The sequence below is a fragment of the Enhydra lutris genome, unplaced genomic scaffold, assembly GCF_002288905.1.
Source record: "Enhydra lutris kenyoni isolate GAN:26980312 unplaced genomic scaffold, ASM228890v2 scaffoldscaffold77, whole genome shotgun sequence".
Taxonomy (NCBI): domain Eukaryota; kingdom Metazoa; phylum Chordata; class Mammalia; order Carnivora; family Mustelidae; genus Enhydra; species Enhydra lutris.
Genome location: NW_019154161.1, coordinates 4,677,454 through 4,690,489, shown reverse-complemented (window position 1 = coordinate 4,690,489; position 13,036 = coordinate 4,677,454). Strand labels below are relative to the sequence as shown.

Sequence of the window (13,036 nt, the reverse complement as noted above, 5' to 3'; positions counted from 1 at the left end):
GCCAGAGGTGAGTTCATTTTAATTGCTGGGGAATTCAGGTTGGAAATAACTACCCCTGACCCGCCACGGACCCCCACCATGCTCTTCTCCCAGGGTGTGTCCCATCCATTTGGGGCAGGAAGCTGCTTCTGTTTACAACAGTTCCTCGCTGAGATGGTGCAGACGGCCGCTCTCTGGGGACCGGAGGACAGAAGCATGGGACAGCCAAGACAGGAGCATGGGGCCTCAGAGGACACTGATGCGCTCGGCCAGCCCCTGCATCTCATGGTCCTGCGGCAGGAGGGTCCCTTCGAAGTCCCCATCAGCGGGCAGCCCAGGCCCTGGCAGCGGGTGCTCCGCCACGAACTGCTCCCAGCGCGCGTCGTCGCTCTCGTGCGTGATGTACCGCTCGCCCATCTTCCCCTCCAGCTCTCGGAGGTCCAGCCATGTCTGGTACTCCTGGGCCCGGGAGAACAGGGGTTAGCTTGCAGAGCAGGGCCCATAGCGGCTGAGCTGCGCCCCCACGTTATCCTCCCTGAAGCTGACAGGCCCGGGATCAATGAAGGTGAAGCCACACCCTCTGCAACCTGCCCAGCCAATAGATATTCAGCTCCGCCTCCTTCCACAGCCCAGCCAATAGGAGGCTCAGCCACGCTCTGAGCTACGGAAAATGCACCTGCAGCCTTCACTAGCTATAGAGCCAATAAGCCATCGGGTTCCACCCCTTCCCCCAACCCAGCCAATGAGACCTCCCTCCCCCTCCGCTCTCAAGTCCCGCCCCCTGCATCACCTGTAACCAGGGGTGGCTGAGAGACTTGTCCACGCTGTAGCGCTTGCGCATCTTCACCTGCAGCAGGTTGTTGATGAGGTCAATGGCTGCGCGGGGAGGAGACGGACAGTGTAAGCTCTGCGTGGTAGGGGCCGCCCCTCCTGCAACAGGCCACTGCAGGCGACCAGCTACCATTCCGGCCTGCCTTCCGCACTGGCCCAGGTAGCTTGGAAGCCTCACCTGCACCAATTGCTCACTCATCCATTTCCTCATCAAATTACCATTTTGTCCACCTCTCCCCCGACGCTGCACACACACTAGCTCCTACGCGCCTTCACCAAGCCTCTCCCTCAGTTTCCCCATTCCTATGTCACCTCTGTAAGTTTTGTCATACAGAGGTATACACAGGTACACCTGTCTTATTCTTCACTTAGTGGTTTTCTTTAAGCCAGGGATGCCTTGGTGGCTCAGTCGGTTGGGCCACTGACTCTTGATTTCAGCTCAGGTCATAATTTCAGGGTTGTGGAATGGAGCCCTGCATAGGGCTCTGAGCTCAGGGTGGAGTCGGCTTGAGATTCTCTCTCCCCCTCTCCCTCTGCCCCTCTCCCTGCTCACACATGCTCTCTCTCTAAAATAAATAAATAAATAAAATATTTTAATTTTTTTTTTCTTTGAGCCAAACCATTTGTCCAAGATAAACTGTGAAGAGGACAAGGCAAGTTAAAAAGCAGCATGTATAGGGCACTACCACCTGTGTCAAAGGAGGAAATAAAAGAATATATGTCCACATATTTGCTTGCACGTATTTAAAAGACTTGTAATAGCCAATGCCTTTGGGAAGAATGGCAGACAAAGGAGTGAGAGAGGATTTTCACTGCAGACCCTTCTGTATATTTCAGAATTTGAGCCATGTCACTATTTGATCAAAGCAAAAATCGATAACATTTGGCTTTAAATCACTTCACTTTTTAAAAATTCATTTTCCGGGGTGCTGGGTGGCTCAGTGGGTTAAGCCTCTGCTTTCGGCTCAGGTCATGATCTCAGGGTCCTGCGATCGAGCCCTGCATCGGGCTCTCTCTGCTTGGCAGGGAGCCTGCTTCCCCCTCTCTCTCTGCCTGAACCTCTGCCTACTTGTGATCTCTGTCTGTCAAATAAATAAAATCTTTAAGTACAAAAATATTTAAAAAATTAAAAATTCATTTTCCCCTTGAAGACCTTAAGGGGAAAATGAATTTATTTATAATGGAAATATCATATCAGCCCAGTCAATGAAAATCCAAAGATCACTTGCTATGTCCACAAAAATAAGATGAAAATAAGCATTATTAGAAGGCAGTCAGTCAGAGGGAGGGAAAAATGAAACAAGATGAAACCAGAGAGGGAGATAAACCATAAGAGACTCTTAATCTCAGGGAAAAAAAACGAGGGTTCCTGGAATGGAGGGGGGTAGGAGGGATGGAGTGGCTGGGTGATGGACATTGGGGAGGGTACGTGCTATGGTGAGTGCTGTGAATTGTGTAAGCCTGATGAATCACAGACCTGTACCCCTGAAACAAATAATACATTATATCTTAATTTAAAAAAAGAAGAAGGTAGTCAGTGGTTTCCTACAGAGGCTCAGAGATAGGCCCGTTCTTTAGGAAGAGGAAAATTAGCAAGTATCAGGCATTCAAGACAAGCCGACACTCAGCAGAGACTGTCTCCTTGATCAGAAGCCTTGAAGGAGACAAGGCCTCACTGTGTGAACCCCTCTGAGTATAGGCCTTGTCCACATGGCCACCCTCACACACGTCGGTCTGCACCAAATTCACTCTCCTACACCCGACACACTTTTACTGAGACTTCTGAGCGGGTCCCAAAAGACAACGCTGAGGACCTCCAGTATTACTCCAGTATGAATGAATCCATTCTTACCACTTAGTGCTTACCTCTCTCGGGCCCACTGCTGCCACCTTTCCCTGCACTAACCCTGTCAACCCCCTCTCCACCTGCTCCATGAAGCCATATCCCTCCAGGGTCTTTCCCTGCTCAATAACCTTCTCCCCACATGACTTCTTCTCTCCAACTGTTCCCCAACCCTGCCCTCTTGTGCCACTGCTTTTGCAAGGCTAACCGTTTCAGGGTCATAACCCCAAAGATTCCAGGCCCCAGCCCATGCCTTGGGAGGAAGGCTCTGCCCCCTCCCCTGGCCACCCCCAGCAGTATGGCTTCCACGGGTCCAGTAGTCCCTCTCCTGGTCCCACCTTAGACAGGCCAAACCTCGCTCAGCCCCTAATGCACCAGGTGCCTGTCTCAGTCCTTCTGGAGTAATCCGTTTTCTGTGAACTAGGAACCAGGCCTGACCAGTTCAATACACATCCCTGAGTCCCTGCCCCACGGTTCCAGTTTAAAGGACAGCCCTCCCTGTGGCCCCACCCACCACTAGGCTCCACCCCCACAGCCTAGACTTTCCAGGGCCCACCTCTCTATGGCCCCGCCCACTCCCCCCTTCGCCCGCCCCCGACCCACCTCCCGAGGAGATGCGGCTCCAGGGGCAGGCTGGGTACATGAAGGCAGCGTTCTGGATCTGGTCTTTGATGTCCTCGTCCTCGTTGAAGGGGAACGTGCCGCTGAGGCTGACGTACATGATCACGCCCACCGACCACATGTCCAGCGAGCGATTGTACCCCTGGTTGAGCAGCACCTCGGGCGCCAGGTAGGCAGGGGTGCCCACCACCGAGCGCCGGAACGACTTCTCACCGATGATGCGTGCAAACCCGAAGTCACACAGCTTCACCTGCAGGGGGCGTGGGGTGGAGGGGCCGAAGGAGCGTTAAGGCTGCACCTACGCAGCGACGCACCCCCTCGCCCTCCACAGCGTTTCAGAGAAAACCAAGCTTCTCCTCTTACTAGTTGAGGAACCTGGGCAGTGACTTACTTTCTGTGCCTCAGTTTCCTCATCTATATGAGGAGGGGGATCAAAACAGCACCTCCCTCAAAAAGTCGTCATGAGGATTACATGAGTTTCTCCATCTAAGGCTCACGGGACCAGAAATGCCTCGTATGTCATGAGCGCTTAATAAATGCCACCTGTTCCTGTATTTCCGCCACACTGAACAGGTCTCTTAACCATCTTGTGCCTCTATTTCCTCTTTTGCACAACGGAGATCCGAAAAATCCCTACCTTAAAGGGTGGTTGTATGGACTGAATGAATAAATACATGGAAAGTGCTGGGAGCTCAGAATGAGCCTCACTGATCTCAGGGCGGGGAGCTAACTTCTCCCAGCCCACAGCGGCCTCATCTGTATCACAGATGTTAATAGCAACTTCCTCTGGGGCTTCCCTGGGGATTAAATGGGACCCTGACTGCAAACTGCTGTATGGCCAGCAGTCAGTAACAGGTGTTCGGCCACTTTTCCCTTGATGGTGGAGGCAGTCTAGGGTCACAGACAGGCTTTGGAGCCAGCCACACCCAGGTTCAAGGTCCTGCTCACCTTCCTACCAAGTCCATAGGCAGCACCACCTCTGTGCCGCCATCTCTGTTCATATATGGTTCCTCCCTGGCTCAAAACTGTTCTGTGGCTCACTTTGGCTCTCCAAACTCTTGAAGCCCCAAGTCTCTGTTGCCTGCCCTCAAAAACAGCCACATCCAACCACTGACTCAACGTGACAGCCATACCACCTGTCCTAAAATCCTTTTCCTTTTCAAAGATCCACCCTTTTCTCCAGATGTTATAATGGAATATTACTTGGCTGTTAAAAGAAATGGAAGGACTGATCAATGCTACAACATAAGTGAACTCTGAAAACATGAACTTAGATGAGAGAAGCCAGTCACAAAGGGCCACATATGCTATTACTGAATGTGCTACTTATACGAAACACCCAGAATAGGCAAATCTACAGGACGTTGATTCATGGTCGGGATGAGGGGTGGTGGGTTTGGAGGATGATGTTTCTAAAGAGTATAAGGGTTTGTTTTGGGGGTGATGAGATGTTCTAAAACTGATTGTGGTGACGGTTGCACAATGCTGTGAATACACTAAAAGCCCCTGAATTGTCCACTTTTCTTTTTAGTGTGGAGCCCAATGTGGGACTTGAACTCACAACTCTTGAGATCAAGACCTGAGTTGAGGTCAAGAGTCAGATGCTTAACCAACTGAGTCACCCAGGTGCCCCTGAACTGTATACTTTGAATCAGTGAATTATATGGTGTGTGAATTATATCTCAATAAAGTTGTTCCCAAAAAAGTACAGATCATCTTGCTACAAAGGTTCTTTGCCAGGGCTGTTCCCACTGCCTGGAATACTTACCCATCCAAAAAATGGACTCCTACTCTTTCTTCAGAGTGGTTTTTTTCCCTCTGACCCTCCAAATGGGCTTTAGAGTTACGTGAGCTCAGAAAACCATGTCACAGAACACAGTACAGATATAATTCTATTTTTGTGACAACATGATCAACATTTGCTCTTCCTTCTGTGATCTGTGCTGACCAATATGGTGGCCACTGGTTCCCTGTACACTCAAATGTGGCAAGACATATTAGTTTTTATTTTATTTAATTTTCATTAATTTACACTTAAAAACTGATCCTATGTTCCATCCCAGGCTGCCACTAACAACTGAGCGACTTCCAGCAGCAGAAAGAAACCATGAGGTTGATGTAAGTTGTTTCCACAGCAATTCTTACGTGACTAAAATGAACCCCTGGCTTTTGAAATGAAATGAACTCAGTGTTTGCAAAACACAGATCATAAAGCAAGAACTTTCCAGGACATGGAAGGGCTACATGAGAACCTGGAGCTATAGGTCCTTAAACACAGTAGGCACTCAATAAATTGTATCTGTTACAATTGTCACCCCTACCTACTCTGGTTCTGCCCCTGGGGGTGGGAGGAAGCATTCTCACCGCCCAATCCGAGGCTCATCAGAACTGTTTTCCTAACAGACCTACAGAAGAAATTACCACTTGTCCCCTAGTATCTGTTCTCCGCTCTCACCCTTAATAATAAAAATCTTGAATGGAATGGACCACACGGCCACGCAGAATAAAGACTACATCTCCTGCCCTCCCTTGCAGCCAGCCACGACCACGTGACCTTGTCCTGGCCAATGGGATACTAGAAGACGTGCCTTGTAAACTTCCATAGGTTCAGAGAAGGAAGTGGGTGTGTCCATTTCCTCCACCTGTTTCTTTCCTCCCCCCTCCTACTATCTTGTCACATGACAGGGACCATCAAGAACCATGAAGTCTAGAACATCATAGAGAGGCCAGAACAAGACATCCAGAGCCGAGTACCTGACTCTTAGAAACCGCTTTTTCAGCCTCGAAATGCTCATGCTGGACCCTACATGAGTGTGAAACCAGCGTCTGTTTTATTTAAGCCGTTGTTATCTTGAGTCTCTGTGTCCAATTATCCTGATTCATACAATCCCCACCCGCCTCCCAGGATTAGCTGCACTTCCCCAAATCAAGCTGGGGGACATGACTGACCTGAGGAAAGGGGTCGGCTGATGCCAGCAACACGTTTTCCGGTTTCAAGTCACAGTGGACAATGTTCTTGAAGTGAAGGTGTCTCAGAGCCACCAGGATCTGAGGGGAGGAAGTGGGGCGGGTAAGAAAGGTAGGAAGCTACCTGCCCCAGATTCTGCTGCCAGCCCTCCAAACCCCATCCATGCCCTTCTCTGTACCCCTAAAGATATCTCCCAGGACCAGGGGATGCATTGGAGCCCCAAAACCATGACACCTGAGATAGGACTTGGATAATTCCAGAAAGAATCGACTGCAGCAGTGGGTTTGGGAAGAGACTGAGACCCTCTGGCATGTGGTAAGCTCCTGACGAAAAAGAGTTAGGAGTGAGTTTCCTGGCTGGCTCAGTCCACAGAGCTGGTGACTTGTGACCTCCTGGATCATGAGTTTGAGCCCAACCTTGGGCCTGGAGTTTACCCTAAAAGCTGGGGGCGGGGGTGGGCTATTGGTAAAGTAGCAGCCATTAAGAAGGTACTATTGTGTGACTCCATTTTTTAAGAAGTATGTTTCATCCATTAAAATCTCTAAGATGGAACAGTACAAATACCAACATGATCTACGTTATATATCAAATGCAGTACTGGTTGGGGGTGGGAGGTGGGATTCTAGAGCTGGCCTGCCCAGGTGGAAGACCCAGCTCTACACTCACTAGCTTGTGGCCTCGGGCAAGCCACTTCAACTCTCTGAGTCTCAGTGTTCTCACCTGTAAAATGGGGGGTAATGAAAGTACCCATCCTCAGGGGTCGCTGTGAAGTTTAAATGCGTTGGGGCATAGAAAGTGTTTAGGACAGTGTCCAGCCCAGAGCAAACATGACATTAGCTATTACTGTTGTTGGTACCTGTTACTCTCCTCGGGATGGCCTGTGGATGAACATATTTCTGTGCATGTTTCAGATAGAGCTCTTCCTGCTTTGTTAATTCAAGAGTATTCTAGGGTGGCAAGGTGAGCTGATTTACGAAGCAAAAAGCGAAAAATCTGGATACAATTTCCAACTACTTTCTCTGTGGACACTATGGTCTTCCTTGATTCTGTGTAATCCTCGGGCTTCGGCCAGGGACACTGAGATCCACAGTGTGTACGTACCCCTTTTCTCCACTTCCTGTTTGTTGACCACCTCCCTCCCCTACTAGGACAGGAGGAGAACAAAGAGGGCTGGTTGGAAGCTAGACAGATCTGGGTTCAAATCTCAGCTAGACCGCCACCTAGCTGTGTGACCTTGGGCAGGACATGGACCCTTCCTCCACCTCAGTCTCCTCATCTGTAAAATGGGGGTGCTGGTAATACCTACCTCGGAGGGCAGTTGTGAAGCATAAACAAGCCCATGAGGTAAAGGGCCTAGCACAGGACTTGGGGTGGGGCAGACAAGAGGCGGAAGGCAGAAATCTGCAGAGAGAGAGAGAGAGAGAGAGAGGAGCAGAGGCAAAAGGGGAGGGAGTGATGGAAGACCAGAAAGAGAAATCAACCAGTTGCTGAAGGCAGGCAGTTCCCTCTCCCCACCTTAAGTCTGGATAAACCTGCCTCAGTGGGCTTCTCTCCCCATCCCACAAGTCAACCTGATGAAGGCTCAGTGCTGGGGAGAGCGAGGGGGCAGGACCTCCATAAAGGAAGCACAGCACAAGGGACTTTGCATCCAAGAGAACAAGTCCCAGAATCAGGTGAGGGACAAGCCGGATGGGAAGGCCTTTCTAGGAAGGCTGTAAAACCCAGAAGCTACAAAAGGCAACATTTAACATTGTAAAAGTTAAACTCTTGATGGCAAATAAAAGCCAGGAATGAAATGAAAAGGAAAACAAATGCTGGAATTAAAAAAAAAAAAATTGAACAACACAAGTGACAAGGATCCAGTGTCCCTCGTATACAAAGAGCTTTCACAATTCAACAAGAATAATCCAACTGAAAAATGGGCAATGGGAATAAAAAGCACAGGCCAATAAACATAGGGAAATACACTCAACCTCACCCATGATTTTTATTTTATTTTATTTTTCACCCATAATTTTTAAACTGCTAAATGAAGCCACATCTCTACCTGTAAGACTACTCATTGTTTCACCCAGAATTAGCTGCTGTTAAGAGCAGGCTGAAGGGATTTTAGAGAACAGCTGGGCAGCGTGTTTAAAAAACTCCTAGAGCAGGCACCTGGGTGGCTCAGTGGGTTAAGCCGCTGCCTTCGGCTCAGGTCATGATCCCAGTGTCCTGGGATCGAGCCCCCCATCGGGCTCTCTGCTCCGCAGGGAGCCTGCCTCCACCTCTCTCTCTCTGCCTGCCTCTCTGCCTACTTGTGATCTCTGTCTGTCAAATAAATAAATAAAATCTTAAAAAAAAAAACAAAACAAAAAACAAACAAACAAAAAAAACCTCCTAGAGCACATTTCCCTGGACTTAGGAGTCTATCGTCTGAAACGTGTTCTTTGGAAATTCTCCCACCAGAGCCCAGCAAAGTGTGTGGACAGATATTCACCAGATGTTGTCTGTAATGGTGGAAAATTGGTAACAACCTCTGTACTCAGCAATTACAGGATTTGGTGATATCTACCATGGGATACAACTAAGAAAAAGAGGCAGCTCTGCTCACTGCATACAGAAATAGAATAACCTTCCAGAAGTACTTTTAAAAAGTGAAGAAAGTAAGAGGCAGAATGACACACAGGTAAAACCAGTGATTTGACCTTACTATTTAAAAGCCCAGATCCTAGGGTCTGCTCCCACCAGCTGTGTGACCCTGGACAAGTTACTTAAAGTCTCTGAGCCTTGTTTTTTTCCCTGACTCAAAAACGGAAGTGATCACGGCCACTACCACATGAGTTGTGATGCAGATACAATGAGTTAAAACACTATTAGCATCCCCCTCCCCCACCCTGCCCACTCTGGGTGATCGCTGTCCAGTCCTGGGGCTATCTCGGTCACAGCTATGTCCCCAGCACTGCTGGGAACAGAGCAGGGGAAGACGGAGAGCTTGGTGAACCACCTAAGGAATGGATGAATGAGGTCCCCACAGAAAGGCCTCCCTCCCCTTCCCTTTTCCTACACGAATATAGTCAGGCCTTAGAGAACCTCATTCTATAAAGGAATAAAAATTATACAATCATCATTTCTGATTTTTCTATACTACTAATATAATTATCACTACTGCTCTCTTCTTACTGTTTTCTTATTTTCTATTGTTATTACTCTTATTACTCTACAATCTGTTCTATTATTACTCAATTATTTTGAAATTATCGTTCTATTATTTTTTCTATTGTTACTATTACTCTCTATTTTTTATTATCTACTAGTAGGACTCCTGCCAGTGTCTGTGGGAGCTGGGTGCAGGGCAGGTGGGGAGGCGAGTGGAGGCAGGCAGGGGGGTGGGGGGCGGGCGCACCTGGGTGATGAGGAACTTGGTGAGGCGCTCGGGGAGCCGGCCCTTCTCACTGGAGAGGATCATCTCCAGCATGTCTCCGTGCAGCTTCTCCATCACCACAAACACCTTCTCAGGTGTCTCAAACATGCAGTCCAGGTTCACGATCCCGGGATGCCGCAGACTCTGGGGTAGGGGTGGGGAGGGGAGGGTGGCAGTCAGGGTCCAGGTAGCCCGTGAACTTGGGACCCCAGAGGTGAGCCACGGGAGCAGACGGACGACAAATGAGGAGGATGTCCCCAGAGGGTCAGCAGCTCCTTCCCCGGGGCTGGCTCTGGGGAAGGGGGAAGGAGCTTCAGACAGAACCACATCCCCACACCACCAGGTATCTAGAAGGATCTTCACGTCATAAAGCTCTGTTGAAGGTCCAGGGTTTTGGGGGGGTGGGAGAGGGAGGGAGCAGAAGTATGGAACAATGGGACCTTTGTGCATCTCTGTGTTGTAAATTCTTCTCCCTCTCCCCGGCACACCTTGCTTCACCTAACCCCATTTCTACCCTCCAGGTCTCTACCCAACCTCCTCCCTGGGTTCTAGGCTATGGTCCCACCACTTTCCACCCACCCTCTGGTGGCAGCCTCAGATATCTTCCTAAAGTACACACCCAACCCTGTCCTTTCTTTGCTAAAAATCTTTCCAGGGCTCCCCAGTACCCTCAGGAGAAAATCCACAGGCCTCCTCCCTGGCCTCACCTCCCACCACCTCCCCACACATAAGCCACCTAATAACCTCAAACTTCAAATTCCTAGAAGGGTTCATGTTCCCTCTTACCTCCAGACCTTTTTTTGCACAGGCTGGTCCCTTTGCTGAGAACACCTTTCTACCCCCTAAGTCCCAACATGCATGTTCTCTCCTCCAGGAAGCCTTCCCTGACCACCTCCAGCCTGGGTCAGTTGGCCTCTGAAAGGAGGAGGTGGGAAAGGAAGGTCCTTCCTAGGTGGGGCCTGAGCTGGGCCCTAGAGCCCAGTCACCTGCAGAATGGCCACTTCATTCCGGAGCTGGCTCTCCTGCTTCGTGGGGAAACGCAGTTTGTCAATGACCTTTACTGCCACATCCCGGCCTGTCTTCCGGTGCTTTCCTGGGCAGGACATAGGGGAGACTGGGGATGAAGGGAGCAAGACCTTCCAGTCCTGGTAAGAGGGAACCCCACCCCACCCCCCCACCGACCACAGAGACACATAGTTGAACAAAGGTGAGCAGAAGGCATCAAGATGGCTCCGTGGGGCTTCCAGGAGGGATGTGAGGGGCGAGAGGCCTTGGGAATAAAGGTGGAATGAAGAAGGTAAAAGACAAGCGCTTTGAGGGAAATCTAACACAAGGGAAATTAGATTTATGACCAATCAGAATCTAGAAACTAGCTCTGTGGCCAATCAGAGTGCAGAATGCTCTCTCCTTATTATTTTTTTTTTTGAAGATTTTATTTGTTTATTTATTTGACAGGCAGAGATCACAAGTAGGCAGAGAGGCAGGCGGGGGGTGGGGGGGGAAGCAGGCTCCCCGCCGAGCAGAGAGCCCGATGCAGGGCTCTATCCCAGGACCCTGAGATCATGACTGAGCGGAAGGCAGAGGCTTAACCCACTGAGCCACCCAGGCGCCCCTGCTCTCTCCCTATTACGAACGGGAGAAAGCCCATTGGCTTTTCCCAGTGAGAAAAGGAGAGGCTTGCAAGCACCTGCCTGGAGAACCTAGCTTTCCAAGTCAACCAGAACAGGAAGTGAGCACACAGATAGGAAGGTCTGGAGCCCAGGAACCGCTGGGACCCCCTCTGGATCAGCTCGGAAGCATCCGTACCTCCATAGACCACTCCAAACTGCCCGGAGCCCAGTACCTCATCCGGGAAGATCTGGTAGACGGTGGCAATGTCCTGCATGGTGGGGATGGGAAGGGTCAAGGGGGCAGATGGAGCTCGGACGCTGAGGAGACTAGGGAGGGTGGGAGGCTGCGTGGGAGGCATAGGCCATCCATGGGACCATGGGGTGTGGAGGCTGCGTGGGAGGCATAGGCCATCCATGGGACCATGGGGTGTGGGCAGGGTCTCACCACGTTCTCTTGGATCTGGCTGTTAGACACGGAGATGCTCAGAGAAGCCTGTCCTGGGGAGAGGGGAGAGGTGGAGGTGAGGGGACCCTGGGCTCAGGACTGTCTTCACCCATGACTCCAGAGGCAGCCTCTGGAGCCATACCACCCAGGTTCGAGAATAATGATAGGTGCTTCCTCGTAGGGCCAGTGGGAGAAGTAAATGTGATAGGCTGAGGGGACTGGAGAAGTGTCATGAACGATTTCACTGAGCACCACACCCCAAGATCTCAGGGCCAAGGCATGCACACTGATCCCATTTTACAGAGAAGGACACTGAGGCTCTCTCAGGAGGAAAGTCCAAACGGGTTCCAACATCTTCCCCCCTGAACCTGCCAACCCACTACCCAACCGGAGCCACAACATTTCCAAGGTTCTGAGCCTTCCGCTGCTTGAACATCTGCCCCCTTCCCATTCCAGGCCTGGCCCCTTGTCCTCCTCCCTGGTCTCTCTGCCCCTGTTCTGTTCTCTCCTATTCACCGCACAAACCTGGGTCTGTCCTTCCCCTGCTCCAAACTCCACCATGGCTCCCCAGCGCCCCCAGGAGGAAGCCCAACCCCCTCCCATGGCCTCCCAGGTACTGGTCCCTCATTTATCTCTTTGACTTCAACCCCCACCATGCTGTGTGTCCTCCCAACAGCTGGCCTCCTTGCCGGGCCTCAGATACAGCCAAGTCCTCTCCTATCTCCTGCCTTTGCGCTTGCTGTTCCCTCTGCCAGTAACGTGTGTCCCTTCTGCTGGACTTAATTAAACCTTCCCCATTCAGTCTCAGCTCAAACTTCCATCCTGGGACCATATCATGTTCTATATTACATCTGTCATTCATGCAGGGTGATCTGTCACTCACACTGGATTATGAGCTCCAGAAGGCAGGAGCCTGAGACTTTCTGATCATCTTCTGCCTCTGCTTAAAATATTTCCCTTCTGCAATCCCCTGTCTCAGCCCTCCTCAGCTTTCTGGTCTCAGCTCAGGTGTTGCTGCATCCAGGAAGCCCTCCTGGATACCCAGGCTGGATCAGCTATCCCTTCTGAGCCCCCACAGCTTTCTGGTCCCCTGTCCCAGCCCTGTCACTCTGGGCTGTCACTGCTTGGGGACAGGTCTGTCTCCCATACTGGACTGTGAGCCCCATGAGGACAGGTCCTGGGCTGTCTTGGTGACGACTATGTCCCCAGCACTGCCCAGCATAGGGTGGGCACAGAGAAGACACTCAGTAAATGCCTGAATGAAACAGCCTGAACTCACAACCTGGAGGAGTTGTCGCCACCTAGGACAAGACTCAGAAAAGAGAAGTGACATGCC

The 13,036-nt window shown here is 50.7% G+C and overlaps 1 protein-coding gene across 2 annotated transcripts in view; it reads right to left on the bottom strand.

Moving 5' to 3' along the window:
• LOC111160605 (protein kinase D2) overlaps window positions 1–13,036 on the bottom strand; it is a 32,532-nt gene continuing 19,496 nt past the window's right edge. For both annotated transcript variants that reach the window (XM_022523805.1, XM_022523806.1), the window contains 8 exons: window positions 11,701–11,753; window positions 11,452–11,524; window positions 10,632–10,738; window positions 9,628–9,789; window positions 6,224–6,322; window positions 3,257–3,524; window positions 770–855; window positions 1–438 (listed from right to left, as the gene is read on the bottom strand). In XM_022523805.1, the coding sequence (XP_022379513.1) occupies window positions 226–438; window positions 770–855; window positions 3,257–3,524; window positions 6,224–6,322; window positions 9,628–9,789; window positions 10,632–10,738; window positions 11,452–11,524; window positions 11,701–11,753 (1,061 nt within the window). In that variant the 3' untranslated portion in view covers window positions 1–225. The remainder of the gene's footprint in view (window positions 439–769; window positions 856–3,256; window positions 3,525–6,223; window positions 6,323–9,627; window positions 9,790–10,631; window positions 10,739–11,451; window positions 11,525–11,700; window positions 11,754–13,036) is intronic.